This window comes from Pelobates fuscus, chromosome 3 (genome assembly GCF_036172605.1).
Source record: "Pelobates fuscus isolate aPelFus1 chromosome 3, aPelFus1.pri, whole genome shotgun sequence".
NCBI lineage: Eukaryota > Metazoa > Chordata > Amphibia > Anura > Pelobatidae > Pelobates > Pelobates fuscus.
Genome location: NC_086319.1, coordinates 380122558 through 380150285, shown reverse-complemented (window position 1 = coordinate 380150285; position 27728 = coordinate 380122558). Strand labels below are relative to the sequence as shown.

The following is a 27728-nucleotide window of genomic DNA, read 5'->3' as shown; positions in this document are numbered from 1 at the left end:
TGTTTATCACAGAGCTACAAGTAAAAATAAAACTGACGGTAATGTGCAGTGTATTTGAGTGTATCACAGAGCTCCACCGTGTATCACAGAGCTCCACATCACAGAGCTTTACTGCAATAAAACTCACCACTGAGTGATTTAAAGCTACACTTTGTGTATGGGTTTCCTTAAATACAATACTCATTGAAACCAACCAATAACTGCTCACTAAAGGACAAAATAGCAGCTATTATTTTGGCTTCTAATTTGCAACTTCCTTGCCAATTCACAATTCAAAGTTTAGTGACTTAAACCTATAGCAATGTGACATTCCTGTGAGCGTATCACACAGTTTCACAGCAGTAACACAGTTTAGGAATCAGAAAGTAGAAATATAGAGGTTTTTCAGAGAGCATTTTAAAGTGTTTTGCCTTGTTTTGGGCACTCCAGTGCCAATCTACAGCAATAACACACCAACTAGAGGGCTGACCAGAACTCTCATATCCTTTCCTCTCCACCATTCCCCCCTCCCCCCGGCCCCCCGGCCCTGTGATAATCAAAATATGGGCATTAAATCAACTAAAATCAAATTATACATGCATCTGATTTTCTAAAGCCTTAATTTTTTAAATATAACTATATATCAACTATTCTGAAACATGACCTGCCTCTTAAAATGACAAAATAGTTTTTTCAACAACCCCTCAGACCAGCAATAAATGATTTATTTTCTCATCAGACCTGATCAATTTTCCCCTTATGTAAGGGTTGGGAAAGAGCACAGGAGGCGTGGCTACTGAGGGGAGGGGGCGTGTCCCCAGCAGAGAGGAGTGATACTGTATCACTCTCCAGAGTTCTTTTTACACTTGGTGGGAAGGATTGACTCCAGGTGGGGGCGGGGCCAGGACTGTTGACGTGTTTCTTGATCTCAGAGTGCAGGGTCAGGGCAGCTCTATCTGCCCCTGTGCTGGGGAGGCTACAGACAGCAGGGTATGGGGTTTGTACCCAGCCTGCCTCTCTGGGGACACACACAGAACTGCCTGGGGTAAGATTACAGCTTCCTACCCCCTCTGACTCCCCCCACAGTATTGCAATATGTAGAAGTCATGGATCTGATCAGCTGGGCTCCCATCTGTTACACTGTATATAAGTGTGGGGATCACTGTTATAATGGAGGCTGCAGCGTGTACACAGGCTAAAATCTACAGCTTATAGCAAGGGGTTACTTTCTATACACTCTGAGTGACACTCACTATCTTGTAAGAGCAGGTCTGTTTACACGATGATCTATGTGTGCAGATAGACTAACACATGCACACAGTTACTGGGTAATTTAATGTATCTGTTACTGAATAATATATAGACAGAGACATCTGACGTTAATTAAATGTGCAGCAACAGTTTAAAAAGTTAGTTTAATGAAGCAAAAAACTGTTACTGGGGGTAATAAGGCACTCAGGGTTACTGTAATAAAATGCTACGGGGTAATAAGGCACTCAGGAGCCGGGATACTGTAATAAGATGTTACAGGGTAATAAGGCACTCAGGAGCCGGGTTACTGTAATAAGATGTTACGGGGTAATAAGGCACTCAGGAGCCGGGTTACTGTAATAAGATGTTACGGGGTAATAAGGCACTCAGGGGCCGGGTTACTGTAATAAGATGTTACAGGGTAATAAGGCACTCAGGAGCCGGGTTACTGTAATAAGATGTTACGGGGTAATAAGGCACTCAGGAGCCGGGTTACTGTAATAAGATGTTACGGGGTAATAAGGCACTCAGGGGCCGGGTTACTGTAATAAGATGTTACAGGGTAATAAGGCACTCAGGAGCCAGGTTACTGTAATAAGATGATACAGGGTAATAAGGCACTCAGGAGCCGGGTTACTGTAATAAGATGTTACAGGGTAATAAGGCGCTCAGGAGCCGGGATACTGTAATAAGATGTTACAGGGTAATAAGGCACTCAGGAGCCGGGTTACTGTAATAAGATGTTACAGGGTAATAAGGCACTCAGGAGCCAGGTTACTGTAATAAGATGTTACAGGGTAATAAGGCACTCAGGAGCCGGGATACTGTAATAAGATGTTACAGGGTAATAAGGCACTCAGGAGCCGGGTTACTGTAATAAAATGTTACAGGGTAATAAGGCACTCAGGAGCCGGGTTACTGTAATAAGATGTTACAGGGTAATAAGGCACTCAGGAGCCAGGTTACTGTAATAAGATGTGACGGGGTAATAAGGCACTCAGGAGCCGGGTTACTGTAATAAGATGTTACGGGGTAATAAGGCACTCAGGAGCCGGGTTACTGTAATAAGATGTTACGGGGTAATAAGGCACTCAGGAGCCAGGTTACTGTAATAAGATGTTACGGGGTAATAAGGCACTCAGGAGCCGGGTTACTGTAATAAGATGTTACAGGGTAATAAGGCACTCAGGAGCCAGGTTACTGTAATAAGATGTTACAGGGTAATAAGGCACTCAGGAGCCGGGTTACTGTAATAAGATGTTACGGGGTAATAAGGCACTCAGGAGCCGGGTTACTGTAATAAAATGTTACAGGGTAATAAGGCACTCAGGAGCCGGGTTACTGTAATAAGATGTTACAGGTTAATAAGGCACTCAGGAGCCAGGTTACTGTAATAAGATGTGACGGGGTAATAAGGCACTCAGGAGCCGGGTTACTGTAATAAGATGTTACGGGGTAATAAGGCACTCAGGAGCCGGGTTACTGTAATAAGATGTTACAGGGTAATAAGGCGCTCAGGAGCCGGGTTACTGTAATAAGATGTTACAGTGTAATAAGGCACTCAGGAGCCGGGTTACTGTAATAAGATGTTACAGGGGTAATAAGGCAATCAGGAGCTGTGTGGATGTAATAAGATAATAAGATTCTTAACTGTAGAACACCAGACAGGTGAACTTCTCTTCTCTGAAATTTACACCCGTGGGTTGCATAGAGAGCTTTCCTACAGGAATTTTACTGACGCACGATGTCCTCATGCAAAACGTGAGGACGTCAGTTAGACAATTATAAGTCCATTAGCAACCAGGAAGCGCCTCTAGTGAGTGTCTGATTGACAACCATAAGAGGTAGTCTTAGTCCTACACTGCACCCAGACCACTTCACTGAGATGTTGTGGTCTGGGTGACTATGGTGTCCCTTTCAGTCTATTTTTATAACAATGATTGACAGGGAGCTAAGATGGAGGCACTCAATCTCAAGATATAGAGGTGTGGATTTCTACATTTAGGGGGAAAAAAATCACATTCCACAAACAAATATTTGTTAAAAATAATAAGAATAAGTAAATATAATATTAAAAAACCATGGGAATTGATAATTAGCCTTGGAATAATATGTTGCAGTGGTAATATTTGAATCTGTGTGCCAAGGCCAAGAGTATTTATTTCCGTATAGAAGGTCAGGAGAAAAAGGTGGATCAAATATTAATGACCTGACAGCTCAAAGTTCAGCCATGTGGTATATAGTTACCATCCAGTAAAACCTATCATCACACATGCTATCAATTAGAGTGTACGATAGAGCAATGCTACGCAACGGTGCTTTAGGCTGCAGCCTGTGTATGTTGTAATAGACTTTGCAATTCCTACCTTCTATAAACAGGACATTGTATTCAATCAATATAGTAATATATCAAATCTGCAATGTTTTTGTCCTGCTAAGTTCCATATCACGATATCTGCCTCGTAATCTCTCTTGTTTACTGTATAATTAACACAGTGCACAAACTAAAACAGTGACCGTTGTATTGTTGTCGTGGCTCTGTTCTCCAGTAGAATAAAGCTTTTTGAATACATAGGGTTTTATGAGAACCGAAAATACATATCGGTTTTAAGCCCTTCAATACAGGTCACTATGGCTCCCTTCAGGTATGGATGCAAAAAGAGTTTGTTAATGGACCAACCTCTGGGAAAATTCCAGAAAAAAAAATTCTTATGGCGCGTAATGTGAAGATTAACCTGCGGATGAGTACCTTAAAGAGAAAAGTATAGGAAGTTAAAGGGTTAGTACATTATTCCAAGCCTACAATCTCGTCAGTAGGACATGGTGGAGGAAGTGCTTAGACTGCCACTGGAATTTTCTGAAATTACTTTGTTAATTATGTGTCCGTTATGACGGCAGTGATACGAATTCTTGAGTTTGCTGAAATAATTCAAATTTCTGGAAACTCTTCAGAATCCACTTCACCTTTCGGCAGGAATGTAGGCCTAAACACACCACTAAAGCAGATAACGAGCCTTCAGGGCCAAAACCTACAATGTGGAACGTTCTTGAGTGGCCAGGTTAATTATCCAACATGCGTCCTCTGCTTCTCGAACAAAGACTAACGTGCAATATTCAGCTTAGCTGGAGAGCAGACCAATACCCAGCCTTTGTGAAGGTCACTCGATTGCGGAATATTCAAGTCACCAAATTCACAAGATCTGCAACCGAGTACTAAGTATGACCACATTTTTAAGTTTAAGTTATTTTGGCCAAATATTTGTTCTCCTGGAAGGGCTACATTTGCATAGTTCACAGTTTATAGATGATCATAAGTTCTTTTTAAAGCTGATAATCTCGTTTTAGTCGTACACTGGGCTGGATGCCAAACAGTGCCAAACATTAAAACTCAAATAAAAGTACTTGCAGACTACACCGTATTAACGTCCGCACTTGGCTTGTGTGCTCACAGTAAAATATATTTAAGGCAAACATCCGAGTAACATCAAACCAAAGTGTAAACATTTGTGACCTTTATAATGCCAATAAGGGAACACGTGTGAAGATGAGAAGTGCAGTGCATTGTAGTATGTGGCACTGACTCTTCGTCCCTTCGGTAACATCTGTTGCCTCGGCATCTTTGAGGCTTGGAGTCTAACCAGTGAAGACTTCTTAAGTGAGACTCCAACTGAGATGAGAAAAGGGAGATCAAAATACTATGGAGAGCATGTTAGCTACGGTGTGGAAGATTGGGATGGGAAATGTGTGGGTTATGGAAAAAGACAACTTAGAGGCGTAATCTAATGCAGGAGACGTGGTAAGTGAAGCAAAGTGGGGCTAATGGGGAACAAATGAATATCGTAGAAGGATAAAGTACGAGGGTATACTGAGGATAAGGATATGATGAAGTGTAAGAATGTGCGGGATTGGGTAGTGTAGCTCTGTGTGTGAATGAAAATACTGACACCGTGCACATAGCATATGACCACCCACCCTATAGAGCACATGCGGCATCCAGATCAGAACTGAGAAATGCCCAGATTCTGGACCGTTGGCCTGCCTTGATGATTGGTAAGTAGACAATTCACCCTCTTAGGTTATTGTGTATCCCTTTTCTTACAAGCAATGCGTACACACAATGTTTACTGTATATTTGAGCGTAAGCTCTTCAGACAGGATTCTGCTACAGTTTACTAACTCCTGATGTTTCCTTTTTACAGGCCGTGTAAAGTGTGGCACTATTGTCCAGATGGAGTCCTGCACAGTGTTACCCATCGCTGTCTAAACTCACAGTAACTGCTCAGCGTCTCTCAGCACTGCAATAATTACTACAGACTGCTGCCTCCATCACCATCGTCCACACAGCAGACTATTCCTCCAGCAAGGTGCAGTACTGCAGAGTGTCACTCCTTTACTTCAGTATCTTGCAGACTTGCAGAGCATTGCACGATTTCCACATTCTGAACCCCATGGAACATTCCTTCAACTTTCTTTATAATCTAGAACTACAGACTATTGCACCTGATTATCACTAACCAGAGACCTTCCTCGTCATCCCCAGAAGCCTCATTATTACTCAAAGACCTGCAGAGCTTTGCATCTTTCTCATCACCTCCTCGTGGCCTAGGAAGCAGTACACTTTTTTTCCCCCCAGCAACTGGTGTGCAGATCATTTAACGAATTATAGCAGCAGGAAGACTTGTGATACAAACTCTGTTTTAGATATAGGTGTTTTATGCACGCATTAAAGATGGAGGACAGCTTGTTGTTCATTTATATTGTGGCAGCCTGTAGTTTTACTGGATTTCAAATCTTCTTCTCTGTGATTAGCCCCCAAATCTCAGCCATGTTATCCACAACCTACCCACAGCTCAGCAATGCAAAGCAGTGTGAGTGGGATTCCAGGTAATGTCTGCCTTATTGTCTCCTGAGTGCCTTATTACCCCTGTAACATCTTATTACAGTAACCCGGCTCCTGAGTGCCTTATTACCCTGTAACATCTTATTACAGTAACCCGGCTCCTGAGTGCTTTATTACCCTGTAACATCTTATTACAGTAACCCGGCTCCTGAGTGCCTTATTACCCTGTAACATCTTATTACAGTAACCCGGCTCCTGAGCGCCTTATTACCCTGTAACATCTTATTACAGTAACCCGATTCCTGAGTGCCTTATTACCCTGTAACATCTTATTACAGTAACCCGGCTCCTGAGTGCCTTATTACCCCCTGTAACATCTTATTACAGTAACCTGGCTCCTGAGTGCCTTATTACCCTGTAACATCTTATTACAGTAACCCGGCTCCTGAGTGCCTTATTACCCCCTGTAACATCTTATTACAGTAACCCGGCTCCTGAGTGCCTTATTACCCTGTAACATCTTATTACAGTAACCTGGCTCCTGAGTGCCCTATTACCCCGTAACATCTTATTACAGTAACCCTGCTCCTGAGTGCCTTATTACCCTGTAACATCTTATTACAATAACCCGGCTCCTGAGTGCCTTATTACCCCCTGTAACATCTTATTACAGTAACCTGGCTCCTGAGTGCCTTATTACCCTGTAACATCTTATTACAGTAACCCGGCTCCTGAGTGCCTTATTACCCCCTGTAACATCTTATTACAGTAACCCGGCTCCTGAGTGCCTTATTACCCTGTAACATCTTATTACAGTAACCTGGCTCCTGAGTGCCCTATTACCCCGTAACATCTTATTACAGTAACCCTGCTCCTGAGTGCCTTATTACCCTGTAACATCTTATTACAGTAACCTGGCTCCTGAGTGCCCTATTACCCCGTAACATCTTATTACAGTAACCCTGCTCCTGAGTGCCTTATTACCCTGTAACATCTTATTACAATAACCCGGCTCCTGAGCGCCTTATTACCCTGTAACATCTTATTACAGTAACCCGGCCCCTGAGAGCCTTATAACCCTGTAACATCTTATTACAGTAACCCGGCCCCTGAGAGCCTTATAACCCTGTAACATCTTATTACAGTAACCCGCCTCCTGAGTGCCTTATTACCCCTTAACATCTTATTACAGTAACCCGGCTCCTGAGTGCCTTATTACCCTGTAACATCTTATTACAGTAACCCGGCTCCTGAGTGCCTTATTACCCTGTAACATCTTATTACAGTAACCCTGAGCGCCTTATTACCCGGTAACGTCTTATTACAGTAACCCAGCTCCTGAGCGCCTTATTACCCTGTAACATCTTATTACAGTAACCCGGCTCCTGAGTGCCTTATTACCCTGTAACATCTTATTACAGTAACCCAGCTCCTGAGTGTCTTATTACCCTGTAACATCTTATTACAGTAACCCACCTCCTGAGTGCTTTATTACCCTGTAACATCTTATTACAGTAACCCGGCTCCTGAGTGCCTTATTACCCTGTAACATCTTATTACAGTAACCCAGCTCCTGAGTGTCTTATTACCCTGTAACATCTTATTACAGTAACCCACCTCCTGAGTGCTTTATTACCCTGTAACATCTTATTACAGTAACCCGGCTCCTGAGTGCCTTATTACCCTGTAACATCTTATTACAGTAACCCGACTCCTGAGTGCCTTATTACCCGGTAACATCTTATTACAGTAACCCGGCTCCTGAGTGCCTTATTACCCTGTAACATCTTATTACAGTAACCCAGCTCCTGAGTGCCTTATTACCCCGTAACATCTTATTACAGTAACCCGGCTCCTGAGTGCCTTATTACCCTGTAACATCTTATTACAGTAACCCGGCTCCTGAGTGCCTTATTACCCCGTAACATCTTATTACAGTAACCCGGCTCCTGAGTGCCTTATTACCCTGTAACATCTTATTACAGTAACCCGGCCCCTGAGTGCCTTATTACCCCGTAACATCTTATTACAGTAACCCGGCTCCTGAGTGCCTTATTACCCTGTAACATCTTATTACAGTAACCCAGCCCCTGAGTGCCTTATTACCCGGTAACATCTTATTACAGTAACCCGGTTCCTGAGTGCCTTATTACCCTGTAACATCTTATTACAGTAACCCGGCTCCTGAGTGCCTTATTACCCTGTAACATCTTATTACAGTAACCCGGCTCCTGAGTGCCTTATTACCCTGTAACATCTTTTTACAGTAACCCGGCTCCTGAGTGCCTTATTACCCTGTAACATCTTATTACAGTAACCCGGCCCCTGAGTGCCTTATTACCCTGTAACATCTTATTACAGTAACCCGGCTCCTGAGTGCCTTATTACCCTGTAACATCTTATTACAGTAACCCGGCCCCTGAGTGCCTTATTACCCTGTAACATCTTATTACAGTAACCTGGCTCCTGAGTGCCTTATTACCCTGTAACATCTTATTACAGTAACCCGGCTCCTGAGTGCCTTATTACCCTGTAACATCTTATTACAGTAACCCGGCTCCTGAGTGCCTTATTACCCTGTAACATCTTATTACAGTGACTTTAGGAGTTGTGGGCTTTATGACGTGTCTGTTATGTTGCAGGTGTGTTTCCACAGTCCATGCATTCGTTGTGGGGTCATTCTGTCTGTACATCTTGGCCTTTGATGATGCTGTGAACTCTGATCCGATATGGTGAGTATTTAAATCCTACATGACTTTCTCACTACGACACTGTTTGTAATGGAGTTATTTTGTATTCTGCTGACTTGTACTGCTCCAATTATAGCCATATATGAGATAAAATAATGCCTAGTCCTTCTGTGTCTAATATATACACATTGTTACTTCTCTATTCTGTACTGCACACACAGCTAGATCACTACACTGTCATCTCTCTTTACAGTTTACACAGCTATTTCTGCATGTTCTAGAATACATTTACATTTCTACATAATCTCTAACTGCTTTTCCTATAGAGCCGGCTTCCCCAAACTCCTTTGGACCTTTGGTGCGGTATCCGGACATCCTCACGCTCTACGTCAACTTCTAACCCATGGGAAAGCATTGATTCAATGCTTTCCTATGGGGAGGTATAATGCGATTCAATGCTTTCCTATGGGGAGGTATAATGCATGCGCGGCATTTCCCATGCATGCGCATTAGCCCTCGCTTGTCGCAGCTTTGTATTTCTGCCACTATAGTATCTCTCTAAGCCAGGCTTCCCCAAACTCCGGCCCTCCAGATGTTTCTGAACTACAACTCCCATGATTCTATGAATGAAATCGGTAGGCTGAGAATAAGGGGAGTTGTAGTTCAGCAACATCTGGAGGGCCGGAGTTTGGGGAAGCCTGGCTTAGAGAGATACTATAGTGGCAGAAATACAAAGCTGCGACAAGCGAGGGCTAATGCGCATGCATGGGAAATGCCGCGCATGCATTATACCTCCCCATAGGAAAGCATTGAATCGCATTATACCTCCCCATAGGAAATCATTGAATCGCATTATACCTCCCCATAGGAAAGCATTGAATCAATGCTTTCCCATGGGTTAGAAGTTGACGTAGAGCGTGAGGACGTCCGGATACCGCACCAAAGGTCCATTATGATTCAGAAAGCCCTCTAGTGACAGCCATTGGAGGCAGACTTAGTGCTGCAATGTAAACATTGCAATTTCTCTGAAAGTGCAATAGGGACACAGCACCCAGACAACTTCAATGAGCTGAAGTGTTTTGGGTGCCTATAGTGTCCCTTCAAGGACCACTAAAGTCACCCAGACCAGTTTATCCCAATGAAGCAGTAGCCTTGTAGTTTTAATCCTGCAATATAAAGCTTTGCAGTTCCTGACAGCCCTTAGAGGCACTTCCTCCTTCAGAACCGAGAGAAACTCGATCCTGTAATCATAGCAGCCTTTGACCGGAGGAGTGGGCCGTTTGGCTGCGCATGCATATCTCCAATTCAATGCTTCTCTGTAAGACGCCCTGGATTGGTAGAGATCATACAAGATGCCAGCAGCCACGCTGATATCTTCGGAGGCGGAGTGGTCAGCTGCAGCAGAGGAGTCTCGGCTCTGAAGATGAGCTGCATATTTGCTCTATTTTTTATTTATTTTTTTCAGCAAAGGGGGGCGGACAGTTGTCTCAATGATAGAGGGGAACCTACAGTCCCAAAATAAATATTGTTATTTTCGGGACTATGAATTCCCTTTATCTCATATAACAGTACACATAGTGCTTTATCAGAGGATCTCTTACTACCTATACTGCAACACTCTGCTCTTACTACCCTGTACATATCCCTGTACATATATATAGTGCTTTACCAGACGAGTTCTATTTGTATTCCCTGCTTATCATTGCTTACACATTTAATGGTTCAATCAGAGCTGCTCTATTCCTGTTCTCTGCATAAGAGAGACCGTTGACAGATGACATCTGTTGGGACCATCCTGTGGTTTGCATCTCTATGCTGCTACAAACCAGTTTTGAGGTGGGGGCATGTTCGGGATTGTTCTGTAGTTAGCGAAGGATCTTCCCTACACACTAGACAAATTCCAGTCCTGCAAGCACAGGGACAGTGCTGCCATGAGAAGTTTGGGGACCCTTACAAAATGACTGTCAGGCCGTCACTCCTATACACACGTTCCCAAACACAGAGATGTATTCTCACAGACATACGCAGACATATATGCATTCTTAGATTCTCACCGATACATACTCACTGACACGTGCACACTGTCACATGCAGGCATACATTGCCAGACAGAAACAGACACAGATAACGACACTCACTGCCAGACACACACTCTCCCAGATAAATACTGCCAGGCAGACTCACACACTGACAAAAATATTCACACAAGGCATACACAAAACCAGATCACACACTGACAGACACACACATGTACTCAGATGCACGAATGCAGCCACAAATATTGAAATACATGTTGGTTTTTAGCCTACCTTTTTCCAGCAGGGTTATGGCTTGCTGGTGGGGAGTGGGCTATTCAGGTGTGAACTGTCATTTTCACACAGCTTCCTTCATGGGCTGGGAGGAGGGGACAACCTGTATACTCCAAGCTCTTCCACAGAGAAATAAAAAGAAAGTCTTAAATGCAGTTTGGTTAGGGTCACACTCTGTCACAGATCTGCAATGTGATCTAGTTAATGCAAATAGTTACACTTCACTGCCCAGATAATTATTTATGTATTTCCCAATGAAAACATGCATGCATATATTTATGCACTTTTTCATTTAAAGTATATCTAGAAACAGCCTTCAAAAGCTGTAGATCTCTTATCTGCAGCCTTTGCAAGCCCTGCCCTTCTAACCCTGCCCAGCCTTTCTGTGGCTGTCCAATCACAGACTTCCCAATGCAGCTCAATGAGAAGGCAGGTGATTTGGGCAATTGCTGCCTTTTGAGTTGAGCTACACCGAGCTAACCAAACCAGGAAGTAACAAGACCGACTGTCTGATTGTCAGCCAAGGGAGTTGTAACCAGGCTAATTTATAAAAATGACAATTTCTATTGAAATCTGCACTTTTTGTAAAAAGGGAAAAAAAGAGGACACACTCTTCACACATAAAGTACTTCAACAAGTAGTTGTTTGAAGTGTTCCTTTATATTTCTCAACTAGATTGCATAACGATACAGGGCTCCATCTGGGCCGCAATCCTTGGCCAGGCTTCTTAATAACTCTGATCGCGAAACTGGGCCGTGAAACGTTAAATATAGCATTAAAAGCCAACCTCATACCATTCCTGTGGCTGATCTTTTACGCTCAGTTGATCCCAGTGAAAGTTACGTGGTGGATACACAAAGGATTAATAGTGGGTTGAAGGAGACCGCAAATTCCTTAATTTTTTTTTTTTTTTTTAATATATTCAATTATTTAGGTCAGATTGACCATCCTATGGTGCAGTTCTGATTCAATGTACTGATTAATCAGGACTTCACTCCCAAGTAATTCCAATGATTGGCTCACAAACTCGAACTCTAATGACACTGTCAACAGTATCCACTTCCGTAAGGTTTTATATTTACATAATATTATGGCATTGGTCCACGATTCCAGCAGAACCAGGTTTTAAGGGATATATAGTTCAGTCTCAGGCACGTTCATTGACGGCGAAGCATGAATTAAGCCTTATTTGAAAGAATAGATGCCACAATTAGATTGCCATTAATATATTTTATTTATTTATTTTTGTATATGGAGCCATTTGAGGCTTTATCACGGATTCCGGTTCTGGTGCTCTTTAAGAATCTATTTACGCTCAGATTGTATTCAATACAGAAATGTTCTCAGGATACAAAGTTTCTAATCTCTTATGATTGCATGTTAGAATTCTAATAGAAGACATATTTTCACATATAGTGGGTTTCAATTGTATTTTGTGTTTAGTATGTCTTTCCTGTTTAGAGGGAGTCCAAGAAGCCAAAGCATTCCCCCTAAACGACATTGTTTTGATCAGGCTTGAAATATTGTTCTAGTGCCTAACCTAAATATATAGGTTATGCTCCCTATTTAGATTAGAGGGGCCCCCCTAAATGTAATAAAAATATTGCAAATAAAGGGTTTTTACAGGCCTTGCAGTTAGAGCTCCTCCTCTTGCGTCGTCATTTGGTCTGCTGACTCTTCTCATACCTCTTAACCAATCAAATGATTTTCATAGATAATCATTATGGATGAGAAGCACATGCCAGGAAAGCCGAGGGCACATCAAAACATATGAGCAGCATTTGATGATGTCTGCCGATAAAAGACGTGTGTTTAGCCCTGTACTAAAAACATTTCCATATCTACCAGAGGGAAACGTTTTCAATTTCAGAACTAAAAGAACACTGCACCCAGAACACTGCATTGAGCTGAATTGGTCTGGGTCACTTAAGTGGTCCTTTAAGATTGTTAGGGCAGTGTAGTCTGGCACTCTCAGCCTATCACTGCCATCCAAGGTTGGGTGACTTTGCATAGAGAACGCAGAATGCTAATTCCATATTATGTCTGCATCTGTAGAGAGGACCGAGTGGGGGTGGAAGGGAGAGCTTAGTCTTTCTCAAAGAGCTCCAGAAAACCGTGGGAAAGCCTCGTAAACACTACAGTGACCTGCATTGATGTACTGTGATTATAGTGCTTAGAGTGTCCCTTTAAAATATATAATTGTATACGTTGTAATCTAAAGGGACAATCGAGGCTGAAAATGAAACCAGTTTTTTAATGAATTAAATAAATAAATAAAAGAGGGGAAAAACAATCCTCTTTGAATTTCCTGTATTTGGTTAAAATTCACAGGATTTACAGCATCTGCAGTGAGCTCAACCCAGACCACCAAACTTGCTGCAATTTTTTCCCAGTGTTTTGCGTTTATTCCATAGATCCCTGGTGGCCGTATAATTAGGTACTTTGCACAATCTCCTACACATTTGCAGCAAAGTGCGGAAAGCGAGTATCAATTTTCTAACATTGTTAAACTAATTTTGCATTTAAAAAAAATATATATAATAATGTAAGTCAGCCCCAGCGTGGAGTATTCCTGTGTAGAATTGTGGTGTGTGTTCGGTTGTTTATTGAGCTGTTGATGAAGTGCCTTTTGGTTCAAACACATGCAGTCTTTGTTCATGTGCCTGGCCCCCTTCCCCTGTCTCTCCATACAACAATTAGTTCCAATAAACTTACACAACAAGCATATTCTGTCTTGGTGGATATTTTCCCCTTATATTCACATCCTCACCCAATGAGATTTTCCTCTAGCCCAGTTGTAGGCAGCCATCAGCACTCCAGATGTTTGTGGACTACATCTCCCATGATTCTCTTGCAGCCATAAAGATGGCAAAGCATTATGGGAGATCTAGTCCGCAAGACACAGAGAGCCGAAGGTTGCCTAGCCCTTCGTCCAGTCTTCAATCCTTAAAGGAACACACCAGGCTGGAGTTAAACCCGCTATTTTATTTCATATATAGATCATGTACAAAAACATCCTCAACTTGTGCACTACATCAGTCTTTGCTATTCTGGTACTGTCTAAATACATTTAGTACCGTCATTGGATCTTTATGTTTACAGTATTCACTGCTATCCCGGTACTGACTGTATATAGCGTTGTCACTACATCTTTATATTGTATCTGTCTCTGCTGTTACTGTGCCACCATACATACAGCACTGTCAATACATCTCTGTTCTGTGTCTGACTCTGCTGTTCCTGTACTGTCTGCATACACAAACCGCTACTACTTATGTGTCCTGCTGCATACTCTGCTATTCCTGTTCTGACCTCCCCCATAGCCCAGTGTTTAATGCTTACAAAAGGCTCCCTTGTGTGTAATATAATAAAGTCCTTTGTCATGTGTAGTGTGATTCCTCCTGTCCCTCCCAAACAATTCACGCAGTTTAAAAGGAAGAAAATGACTTGCAGCTTTTTCAACTTATATAAAAAAAAAAAGCCTCTGGATTGAACAGGTTAACCACTTTTAATGTTTCTCATCAATTGTTCCCTTTTCATCTCTCTATAAAAGGTCAGTCGCTTTACATAACCATATTTTTGAGCGTTATTATTTATTTGATCTATGGTATTCAATTTTCTATAGTTTGACTCATTTCAGAACTACCTCCTGAAAAGGCATGCCATGGCATTTAATGCAAATTAGCTTACATTCCCCATGATTCCTATCATCACAAGCTTTCCTAAAATCCTTAAAGGACCACTCTAGGCACCCAGACCACTTCAGCTTAATGAAGCGGTCTGGGTGCCAGGTCCTTCTAGGGTTAACTAATTTTTTTATAAACATAGCAGTTTCAGAGAAACTGCTATGTTTATCAATTAGTTAAGCCTTCCCCTATTTCCTCTAGTGGCTGTCTCACTGACAGCCGCTAGAGGCGCTTGCGTGATTCTCACTGTGAAAATCACAGTGAGAGCACGCAAGCGTCCATAGGAAAGCATTATGAATGCTTTCCTATGTGACCGGCTGAATGCGCGCGCAGCTCTTGCCGCGCGTGCGCATTCAGCCGACGGGGAGGAACGGAGGCGGAGAGGAGGAGGAGAGCTCTCCGCCCAGCGCTGGAAAAAGGTAAGTTTTTACCCCTTTCCCCTTTCCAGAGCCGGGCGGGAGTGGGTCCCTGAGGGTGGGGGCACCCTCAGGGCACTCTAGTGCCAGGAAAACGAGTATGTTTTCCTGGCACTAGAGTGGTCCTTTAACCTCACATGAGACCCTACTAAAGTCATTTTTTTTTTTTTTTCATTTTGAGCAAATTAACTGAGCATACAACTCGATTAGTTCTTTGGGTGAATTCACATTAAAAGCAAATTTCCCAGAGTTGATACAACTCACAGAATGCTATAGTGTTGAACACAACCTAACAACCCCACTGTTCTATCTCTCTGTTGTAATGACTACTATTTGCCATTTTACATTCCGTGGAATGTGTGATCATGTAAATGAATTAAAATAATGATATTATGTGATTTGTTGATTGTTCTTTAATAGACTGGTTCTCATTCCAGGGGAGATCCTTTCCAAGTGAAGTTGAATGTTGCGATCACATGTGGATACCTAATTTATGGTAAGCCTAATCAGACATATTTTTGTCAATCTTTCTTTTATTGAGGCATCAGTTAAATGGGGTACAAAACAAAGAAGAGGGGATGTACGGTTTACATACAGCTTGGGGAACGGTAACACTGTACAACCTCTCCTATGCAGGACTGCCTCATTTTATATTATTTAAACATTCAATAAGATTATTAACATGAGTAGCGTATTTATAGTGAAATAGCTAACCATAAGCGTAACATCGAGTGGATTATGTCAAGTAAGTGTCAGGAGAAGCCATGCTCGTGCGTTGTGGATGTGGCAAGGCTGTAGCTCGTTGCTGCATGCCTAACTGAACATGTTTAGGACCGAGCTGGGTGCGTATGGGGGAGCAGATGTGTGGCCTGGGTGTGATGTGTCAGGCTAGGAATTGGAAAGCAACTCAAAGTAAAATAAAAAGTAATGCGAAATTAAGTAAAACACTGCCCTGTACTATCATGCAGGGTTGTCCAAGCTATACTACGGCAGCGTTTACAGCAGTGTAGGTGGCATAAACATGCATCAAGTAGCATATGTACACATTACTGATCGTTATTTCAAACTAGGGCATAGTAACCATTCAGTCGTCGGTTATTGTTCTATAGGCCACGCTATAATACATTTGAGCGAGATTAAGCAGGCTGTGTACTAGTATATAAGTCTCTAGCTCGGTAAGGACGGCCAGTGTGCCCATGAGGTTTGTCGTACATCAGTCCATTTGCCTGGCAACAGGAGGGGTGCGTGGAAGGGCTTTGTCTGTTGCTTTCAGCCAATTCCCAGTGCGTGCCACATCGGATAGTCCATTCTCTGCTCCGGTGTATCGGTTCCCCTATCCGGCTTGCGGGCGATCAGGCTGAGCTGCCGGCATTGAATAATTGTTGTCAGCGTGTCGCAGCCTGGCATTTCCGAGGCCCTGTTGCTCCGGGTCGTGAGGGAGGCCCTTGCCCCTGGTCTGTTGGTCTTCTTTCTCCGGTTGGCGGGGTCGTGGCTCTGTCTAGGCATTGTGGTGGTGGTCTTCCGGAGAGCTTTGGGGTGAGGAGGGGGTGCGTGTGCGGTGGGGAGTTTCTCCCCCGCTCCAGACCGTGCGTGGGGTCATCGCCATGTGGCCACAGGCTCGGTTACCTCTCGGGGCCGGGTCTTTCCCTTTATGGGCGCTGTGGAAGGTCCTGGTGGTAGTCCACCGCCAGCGGTGGGTGACCTTCCCGCGGTGTGGTTGGTGTTTTGGAGGAAGTCTCGTAGCGCCCCTCGTGGTAAGGCGTTTTTGCCTGGGATCCGCTCCGTCCGCCCCAGGACTTTAGTCAGTTCCTCCACCTTGTGTAGAGTGGGGTTTTGTTGGGCCTCCCTGTGCTCCAATTTTGCCCAGAATTGTCAGAGCAGGGTCTCGAAGCGCTCATGGAGGGGCCGGGAGGGTGCCGGGTCGGTTGCATGGCCCGCAGCTGCCATTTTGCTAGCGGCAGTTTGCTCGTTTCAGGCTGTTGCCGTCGTTTGTAATCCAGGTTGGTTTGTGAGGCATGCTGATTGGGACCGGGATAACCCCCACCGGTCCTATGCTGCGGGTGCCGCTTATTTTGGTGGGCCGGGAGAGCGGCCGTCTCTCCTCTGCCCTGTGCAGAGTAGGCCCCAAGCCTCCGTACCGGGAGTTCTGCCGGCAATCGGGCTTGCGAGGTGTCCCCTAGTTCCCTAGACTCTGTAGTGCGTGGTGAGGTAGGTAGGGGTTCTGGGTTGGGTGTATTTTTTTTTTTTTTTAAATTCTTTATTTTTGTAGTGCGTACGATGGTAACAAATGCTTAAGAGGTACCCCAAAGGCATTCCTCTAGCGTAGTATACGCAGTTAAAACATAAGGGTAAACAGTAGATCTTGCACATTTTTTGGTAAGGAAGTTGACAGAATAGGTTTACGTTTAGGTTCAAAGAGCAGCATAGATTACATTTATATAAGACAGTAACTAGTACCAAGATTTTCATTGCAAAGTTTAGCAGTTTAAACAGTAACATCTTTGTTCAGCCCCTGAATAAAGGCTGGTTATGAGACCTCGCTAGTTTGCAATAAGCATGCTAGACTAGTTAGCTATATGGCTACGTTATCTACATTTAAGTTTGTAGCTTGGTATTGAACAAAAAAAGTTGCAAAAATAGTAACTGAACAGTAATGGTACATGTTGCCTGTGGTGCTGCGTGACCTGTAACTAAGTGTACAGGTTTGCTGGGTTGGGTGTTTTACCCCCGATTTTTGGCAAGAATCCGGTCCAGGCTCGGGAGCTCACAGAAAGCATGTCTGCTCATCTCCCCGGTCAGGCTCCGCCCCCCTAATCAGACATATTAAGAGCAGGCATACATCGGATTATTTACTAAACAATGAGTTGTGAGATGGCACACAACAACTTGAAATATTCAGGTCAAAATGGTAGAGGTGGTACATATGTCAATTCAACTCAACACAATTCACTGGATATTTATACCCCCTCTAGTGTAAGAATATTGCACTGCACTCCTGTTAAATCACAGGTTAGTGCATTAGAGAACCTACTGTTCTCTAACAACCACAACCACAAACTACCCATTGTAGCATCCCGGTGGAGGGGATTGGGCCACATCACCACATTTTATATAGTCCTGGAAGAGTGGATCTGGCAATGAATCCTAAATCTATCCTTTTTATAGCTACATCAGTACTAATGCCATCTGTAGGAAGGCCATCACTTTATTTTGCGGTTCTGGCTCGAGCCCCATCAAATGTAATAGAAATGAATAAACTCTGCACTCGGCTTGTTGGTTCTGAAATGTATCCAATCCATCCAGCAACGTTTCCACAATGAATTGGCAAATTAGCCTTGTTATTGGAGCACGTCCAATTTGCAAAATAGGAAATAGTAAGTGATGGTTGGGATTAATGGATGTAGACATGAGCAGGCCACAGATTATGCAGACCTGTTGGTATTTTTAGCTGCAATTATTTACCAGCTGTTCGTATCAGTTGCAGATCCCAATGGTGTCAGCCTTTCCTGTAGAGACCTGTTTAGTCTTCTCAGTGAATGCTTGGGAACTCAGGTAATGCAATAGTGATGCAGTTCTGGTTGCCTTGACTGCTAGCAGTTAGCCAGCGTTTATAATGATGTCAAGGAGTGTGGTTGTAAGAAATTTAAACTCATTTTCCCCCCCAGGTTTTTCAGCTTCTTTCTACATGTTATCCAGTGGTGGAACAGGGGTCGCTAAGGTTGCCAGTGTGACCCCATAGCGCCCCTCTTCCTCCCCACAGTGCAGAAAGGGTTAAAACCCCTTCTGTCACTTACCGGAGTCCACCTCCGCTCCTCCTCCCCTACGTGAGCTAATGAACAGCCGTGCTGAGTGCCGTGCTTGCATTAGGACTACCTTTTTAGCTGAAACTGGATGACCTCATGCAAAGCGTGCGAACGCCCAGTGTCGGTTAGGAGACCAAAAGTCGTCTAATGACCGGGAAGCGCCTCTAGTGGCTATCTGGTAGACAGCCACTAGAGGTGGAGTTAACCCTGCAAGTTAATTATTGCAGTTTATTAATAACTTCAATGAGCTGAGGTGGTCTGAGTGCCTATATGTATCTTTGAAGAGCATTCCATTCCATCTTTACATTGTGCTTTATATGTTTGCAAATATATACATTGCAATGTAACGCTCTTTAAAAATATGGTTTCTCCTCTGCCTGTCAATGAAATTCTCAACATTAGACCTGTGTGCAAATGGCACATAGGGTCTAATGCCATAGATTGAGTGACAGGTGGACCTCTTGTTCCCTGTCACCGTGTTTCTCCTCCAGTAGGCCAGGCCCATGCTTGGAGATTATGGGATGCACTGAAGCCTATGTGCTCGCAGTGAAGCCAGCATGTTAGTGACCCAAAGCAGGACCAATTATTTCACACTCACGCACAGACAAACTCCATGCACAATCACACACAGCCAGCCACACACAACCACACTCAGCCAACCAACACAATCACACTTAACCAAGCCCCACGCAGAATCACACTCAACCACCACACACATCCCACTCAGGAGTATTGCTTAGGTGGAACAAGGAGGAGCTATAAGGAAGGGGTGGGGGTTTCTTTGAATTCTTACACCAGGGAACTTTGATTCCTAGTTACGCCCCTGATGTTATACGTGCATAATTTATCGAAAGTTGTAAAACATGTAAAGCACATTTAGGGTGCACCCATGTACATTCCACAATGCACATGGCTCATGCCAGTAGCCGTGCCCACGGTGCCATTATATTGCTAACTTAAAAACATACAAAAAACTTAAAAAAGAAAAGAAAGAAAAATGCCTTTTTAAATCTCCTTTATCTATTATAGCGAGTATTGGCCCTCACTCACCAGGAAGAAGCTACAGCAATGAGAATGGCCTCTGTCTGGTCTACGGGCTTTGCTCTAATATCTCAGACTCCTGTTCAGCCAGTTTGTGGGATATTAGGAGCAAGTCTACTAATCACACAGTATGAGTGAAATCGCTTGGTAAACTGTTAGTAGCCATTTTGCAGCTGTGGTCTGCTTAGTGATCCAGAGCTGCCTCTCTCTTCCAGGAGATCCAGCTGCTGGGTGACTGTTCTGATGGGCACGCTGATAACTGCGGTGATCAGAGACTCTCATTTTCATTATAAGGAGAAGTTAAGATCCATACACTGAACGTAACCCAATATTCTCCTTCTTTCAGACTTGGTACTACTTGCTCGTTTCTGGAAAGTGATGAGAGATCCTTATATCGTTTGTCACCACATGGCGGTGCTCTACGCATACGGATATGTTCTGGTATTATCTACATTCCACTCCTCTTCTCTTCTTATTCGTGAATGTGTAAAGTGTAAAAAAATTAAAAAGTGAAATTCACATCCCCCCCCCCACCTACCCCCAATGCAATGTGCACCAGAGACAGGCAGATCTTGTCAGTGCCTAATTTAAATTGAACTGGGTGACAAAGATCTGAACTATCCACAGTCTGAGTCTTCCAATTAATGAGACTTTGTTGCAGCATTAGAGAAATAGAACAGTCGAGTTCAATCATCCTGGTGGAATTTAAACTCTGTATTCCGTAATGTAAGTGTATCAGTGTTACAATACTTGGTGGTCAGGATGAATTATCCAGTTGATTCTAATCTGCCATCACAGTTTATATCTTAACATTTCACGGCCAAGCTATATTGCTATATAAGGTGTGCTAACTTGGACTATGTTTGAAAAGCTGTCTTAGAGAGTGTACATATACTGAACGACCAGGTCTAAAATTCAGGCAGGGGTTAAAGGTCATCCTTGTAAGAGTTGCTTGTGCGCCCCTACCCAGAATCCTTAGTGCTGAGCACAATGTCCACACAAGAGGCTTAGGAAATCTCTCTGCAATGTGTAGTTGTGCTCAGTAGTTCTCTTCTGATTTAACTGTACAGCATTACTGATTACAAGAGCATTGTGGGAGACGCAGTCCACAACAACTGGAGTGCTGCACGTTACCTAGTCCTGCTCTAAAGGATTGGTATATATTGAAATATTGTGTACACAGAGACTAATAATAGAATGTGGAGAACCTATTAACTGTGATGTAAATACATTCTCTATACACCCAACGTGCCTGCATATATTAATGCAGTTTTTCAGATCTAGGTGACAATTTGCCCTCAATTAGTGTTTTATTCATGGATTAGGAGAAACGATGATGATAATCTGTTAGCAGGATAAACGAGCTCTGATTTTATAGTTACACAGCTCTCCAACATTTCTACAGGGGGCGACAACTGCAAATGTTATTTCCCAATTCCAAGAGCGATACACACAAACACTCAGACACAAAACACACACACATATATACTGACACACACACACACACACACACAGGACAAGCATGAAAATCAGAAAACTATACATTTATTTTTCTGGGATAACACATTCTATGTCACTAAACCCACAGACAGACACACATTTAAAAAGGGATTACTGAGCCCTCTGTCTGTGTATGGGAGCTAGCATAGCCACATGTCACACGCATACACTGTAGATAAAACCATATGTAGCTGCACTCTGACACATGCTGACATACTTACATGAGTGCCTCAGTCACATATCTGGTAGCAGCTATTTTTCAAGTAACCATCATAAGTGTCACAGAAATAAACAGCCTTATCAGGTAAAATATATCAACATTTTAAGTGAAGATATGGCCACAATGTAGTATAGAAAACAAGTCTGCTGGGTCCAGATAGAATTACCGTAGTTGATGTTTTTTTTAACGTGCAAATAATGACATCCCGGCTTCTTCAGTGTAGCAACATCTAGGGGAACAGAACACCTCTGTCTGGTGATGCTGGTGACCCCGGCAGGGTCATTACAAGTCAGGGACCCAGGCAAGCATCTGTAAACGCCAAATAGTCTTCTTAGGAGAATCAAAATCATTCCAATTCTATCAATCACTGATGGCCATTCTCCTTGAAGCCACTAGAGGTCAGTAGTAATATAGTAAAATATCCCAGCACTGTGAGTGACAGAAAGAGGGGTTATGTATAAAAATTATCTGAAGTAGTGGGCATAGTCCCCAATGGAATGTCCCTCCTGGTTCCAATTGTTTCCGTGGCAACAATAAGTAGACCACTTTTTATACACAACTCCCACACTAAGCACTCTGTAGCAATATAATTGATCCTGGGGGAATTTACCTATATTTAAAAACACATTTTCCCTACATATAGAAATGTCAAAAAGGATTAGTGCTAACACGCCACAAGGATTATATTTTAAAAAGTGTAGGCAGCACATCTATAAAGAGAGGGGTCCCCCTCAAATACCCCCCAATGTGAGCGTAATATGAAAAAAAGGTTGCGCCTGTAAGTGATAAATATATAAATTAACTTCAAGTAAGGCAGTCCAATAGCAGGTAAGAATAGGTTCCTTATGATAGTCTTATTGATAGTTCCTTACCTACTATTGGACTGCCTTACTTGAACATTTGTTAAGTTAATTTATATATTTATCACTTACAGGCGCAACCTTTTTTGCTTTTCTTTCATATTTTCCCTACATATGGCTGAGCACTTGTGATTCTTTAGAAGCCCCATTTACCGCCTATTATAACAGTACAGACATCGATCTTTATTTCAGATTTCTGTCCACTCTTTATTTGCAAAGCATCCTGGGCAATGTAGTTTTGATCTTCTTGACACTATATTTGTAGTGCATAGCAATACATTTCTTTGTGATGTGTATATACAATGCATTTTAATCTCTTTGGTTCTAATAATTATTATTGATCTGTTTCGTCACAGAATCGGGGCGTTCTGCCATATTTTGCCAACTTTCGACTGATTTCGGAGCTTTCCACACCATTTGTGAACCAGAGGTAAGAACTTTATTGTCCCCCAGTGAGACTGATGCTTTAACCTATTAAACATGTCATTGTCATTTAGTCACTATGCTGCTCAGTGGCATTGAACCTTTAAACATGTCACTGTCATTAGGACACCATGCTCCCCAGTGGGACTGACCTTTTTTATTTGGCCCACACAATTATCACTGCATAGTTTATAAATACTGTAGAGTGTTTAAATGATATTTTTTTGTTTGTTTTGTACACCACTGTCTTTGCCGTTTTCCTCTTACCAGATCTAAGACAATATTAAAAGGCCTTTTAGATTATAAGCCTTCCCACTCAACATACACAATAACTGGATCTTATTTGCCACAGGTGGTTCTTTGATGCAGTAGGGATGCCACGTTCCTCATGGATGGTCCTGTTAAATGGCTTTGCCATGGCTGCTGTCTTTTTCGTGGTCCGGATCGCTGTAATTCCCAGCTACTACTCTCAAGTCTTTGCTACGTTTGGCACAGAGGGTTACATTAGACTAGGTATTGGACCACAGGTGGCCTGGATTGTGTCTTGCGTAATACTGGACATCCTCAATGTATTTTGGATGTACAAGATCGCCCGTGGTTTTTATCGTGTTGTGAAATCCAAGCCTGAAGGAAAGCCTAAGAGAAACCACGCCGACTGAGCTCATGGAGAAACTTTCCTCATCCTGGCCACATCAGGTTGTTGTTGCGTGGCTGGACCACATGGTTTCAAAGAGTTTTTACATGGCGGAAGTAAAACTTTCAGGGATTGGCCACTATCAATCTTCTGAGGCCTCGTGAAGATAACATGTATCATACCAGTGCTGCACTGAATACACCAATCATTCTATATAGGCAATCACTCACAGAGGTCTACTGGAGATGTTACAAGATGGACCTTGTCCGTCAAATGCAAGCAGCACTCCTTATACTTATACTGTGACTCAATTTCCGGTTTTATTAAGTAGGAGGTAAAATTATAAACATAGATTGCAGCAGAGATAAAGGTAAAGAAATGGGAAGGGACCAACAATGATTGGAGTAGCCTTTAAAACTTCTCATGTAAGCTAATGTAGACTACAAGTCTCCTGATGCTCCGTCAACCATGAGCCATGGGCTATGTCCAATGGCTATATGAAAGAGCCATGCTGTATGTGAAAGCCATTTATCAGAGAATTATGGTCTGCAACAGCTTGCATGCTGGAGTATATCTATAACTAATGAATGTCTACAGTATGTGGATTTTGGAAGTACCGTAGATAAAGACATATACAACAAAATGGTCAAATGAAAAGGCAGGGTAAAGGGAAATATTGCCATAAAGAGAGGTAGGATAAAGGAGTATAATAAATAAATATAACAAGTGCCTTTTGGTAATTTCGGGCCTGTGGGTTCGAGGAACCCTGGTAAGTTATTTTATATAAATGATGGCTTACTTTGGCACAGTATATATTTTGGAATCACATTTCCCATGATGCACAGACCCCCCATAAAAGTTGGCTAAGCATTGTTGGAAATGTAGTCCACAAACCTAATCCTATACACTGATTTCCTAATGTTAACACTTTCTCGTGATTAAATACAAAATTTATTTTTTAAATAAAGCCCTTTATCTTACGTATGTCTTGAGTGGTCTCTCTTGTGTTCCTCGGTGGATAAAACACGGTCTAAGACAAAGGGGAATCTTCAGCAAAACCATATTTGATTGCAATTATATTGGTGATCTTAAATGACTAAAAACGAGGGTGACTGACCTCAAATAACTTAAGATCGTGGAATCGGCCAAAATCTACTGGCTGCCTCAAGTTTTTCTTCTTTGCCAGCTCACTGTAATAAACTGATCTGCCCAGTGTGGCCGTTTATGAGTCCCAAATGCTTCTGATTCCCATGCTGCATTCATCTTTTTCAGGAATTCTTTAACATCCAAATTTGGCAGAATGTTCCTTCTAGTCTGTCTCATTTTTTTTATTTATTTTTTTATGATCACCCCTGTACTAATGTTTGCAGAAGCACTTACTGTGTGTTAGATTACTGTTGCAGCATTCACTTACTCCTCACTCCAAAATTAATGTATCGACAGACTGGCCAGTCTGATATAATTCACCTAGAGTTTGCTAAAAATAAATGTTTTAATTTCCATTAATTATTGTGCCGAAGGAAAGACGAGTGAATGAGATAATACAGAGTCACATGCCACCCCTATCTCATCCAAGGTGAAATGTGTCAAAGTATGGTAGGTTCCCCCGACCAATCAGAACGAAGAACTAGAAAAATGAGGACCGAATTAGGTGGCAGTCCATTTTGGCATGGTGAAAATGTCGACAAGTCTAACGAAATGCCTCTGTGAGAATTACTTGATAAGAAGAGAAGCCAAACATAAAGGTGACAAGGCACTTCTACTGGTGGAGCCCAACCAGCAGGCTTTGTAAATTTCGTTTCAAACTGCGTTAAATGTAAAATGCTTCAATTTCTTCTATTTTTTATCTGAATATAACGAGAGATTTGCAATCTGCTGATTCCACTAAAAATACCAGAATTGGAATTAATAAATATTTGGGGGTAATCCTACAGAACTTGGTAAAAGATCTGTACTACACCTGCATTACACAGCTGCTAATGTTTAGGGTTTTTTCCACGGCACCTCTAAGCTCAGGATATAATTAATATTATTCTTTATAATCGAAGCTATAACACACCACATTTAACCCATACTCTGAGCAACCAATCAGATCACCTGCGGTATAGTAAACTGAGGTCATAGTTCGTTCCATCCATCCAACCATATCTTCCAGTGGGGCCAACCATTCCTAAATAACTGCTGCCCATGTGACAACCCATCCCTAAATTCATACCTTAGCTCTTATATGTGACTGTGCAAGCACTCAATATATCTGCCAAAATATCTTTTAAATCAAACATGTCGACATGACCTCCCAGCCCTTAATGTCACACATCACTGAAGCCACCTTTAATAAGTGCTCCTTATACCTTACAATGCCGCTAACCATCCATAAATACCTGTCCGTTTCTAAACCGCTCAGAAGCCATCTTTAGGGACACCTACAAATGACATTCCCTAGTTCGGTGGCTTCAGAGATTTTGGAGGATTATAATGTCCCCACAGTGTCCCCCCAGGTGGCACACAATGTACAGTCTGCTTATCAGTGGGATTTGTATGGGACGTCCTGTTGTACAGCATATAATCCTATTAATCTGTGGGCTTTGTGTCATAAATCCTGCTTCTCTCGTGACACACACCCTGTATAATGTCAATAATCTGTAAACTTTTAATGTTGTGCCCTTTCCATTCTTCCTGTCTTTCCCTTCGCACCCATTCTGCCATTCTCTCCCCTCTCCTCCTGTTCTCCTTCCATTCTTTGAACCTCTCCTCCCTTGCCTTGCCTTGCCCCCACTTTCTGTGTTTAAACAGCACGGTGAGAATGAGCAGAGACTCTGAGCTTCTTGCATTGTGCTCACTGCTTTGTGGGGCCTCCATTATGACTATTTTAGGAAAAGCTGCCACCCTTATGTAAGACTCCCCCCCCCCTCCTGTCTTACTCAAAATCCCTACGCTCAGATCACTGGGAATTTCTTTGCACTGACAGACAAAAGGAAGAATGTGAGACAGACTGACATCATTAAATGGGATCCCCATGTGCAGAAGTAAAGGACCCCAGGAGGGGCATATTAGCGAATATTTCATTGTTCAATATAGTATTATTAGAAAATGTTATTATTAGGAATTAAGAGGAATTAACAATGTAATGCTCACATGGATACAGTAGGTTCTGGGTATATTGGTAATACTGATATATATCTATATAAATATATAAACGTACAATATATACAATACAAACGAATACAAAAACATACGCAAATCAAAAAGTACAGGGCACTCGCAGGGTTTTTAAATGGAAAAACATAATTTGTTTAATTTTGCTGTTTTAGGAGACATTTATAATGACGATCAACATAATAAAAATCTAACAGGAGACAGACACATTAACCTGTAACAGGACGATGAAATATATATGTATTTAATTTTAAAGAGTTATGAGAGTTCCATAATCCGTGGATTGCTCCTCAATAAGAGTTCTTTGCTAACCTTACTGAATATGGGATTTTAGACGATGGTAACCTGTGGATCCTACCGCACGATGCTGCCCAATGGATTTAAATAGGATACAGTATTTCCAAAGATGAAATAAATAACTACCCTTCTTTTATAAGATATAACCGGTGTAATTACTACCAGTAGACAACATGTTTTTAAATAGAGATTTATTTACTAAACTCAGAAATGTATTAAATTGCCAATTTCAAGTTTATAAAGCCAATCTGTGGCTATAGCAGCGTCAGCGAAATCATCCTGGTCAGCTCTTTTAAATGGTTTTTTAAATGGTTTTTACAGGGTTACTCACTAAAGTGAGAATTCAAAGTGAATTTCAAATTTAAGGCTGAAGAAGCGAACTGGAAATATATTTGACTTTTTTTGAAACTTTCCATTTTTGGCGACTTTTACGTTAATTTAAAATTCGCTTTAAATTCAGTTTGAATTTTTGCTCATTCGTTTTTCTTGTTTCCTACCTTAGTGAATAACCCTGCCTGTCTAAATCTTATTTTATTTTAAGTTTGCTACAGTTCAGCCCCTTAAAATCTCCTCCTATCTTAGCAAACAAATATGGGGATTCAGTTACACCATATGGCCATATT

The 27728-nt window shown here is 42.2% G+C and overlaps 1 protein-coding gene across 1 annotated transcript; it reads left to right on the top strand.

Moving 5' to 3' along the window:
* The first annotated feature begins 874 nt into the window (after positions 1 to 874).
* LOC134603503 (TLC domain-containing protein 4-like) lies at positions 875 to 24636 on the top strand. Its single transcript, XM_063449524.1, has 7 exons — positions 875 to 1024; positions 5430 to 6114; positions 8713 to 8802; positions 15609 to 15667; positions 20362 to 20456; positions 22952 to 23025; positions 23371 to 24636. Exons 2-7 carry the CDS (start codon positions 5945 to 5947, stop codon positions 23675 to 23677), a joined length of 795 nt encoding a protein of 264 aa, XP_063305594.1. The 5' UTR covers positions 875 to 1024; positions 5430 to 5944; the 3' UTR covers positions 23678 to 24636.
* The last annotated feature ends 3092 nt before the right edge of the window (positions 24637 to 27728 follow it).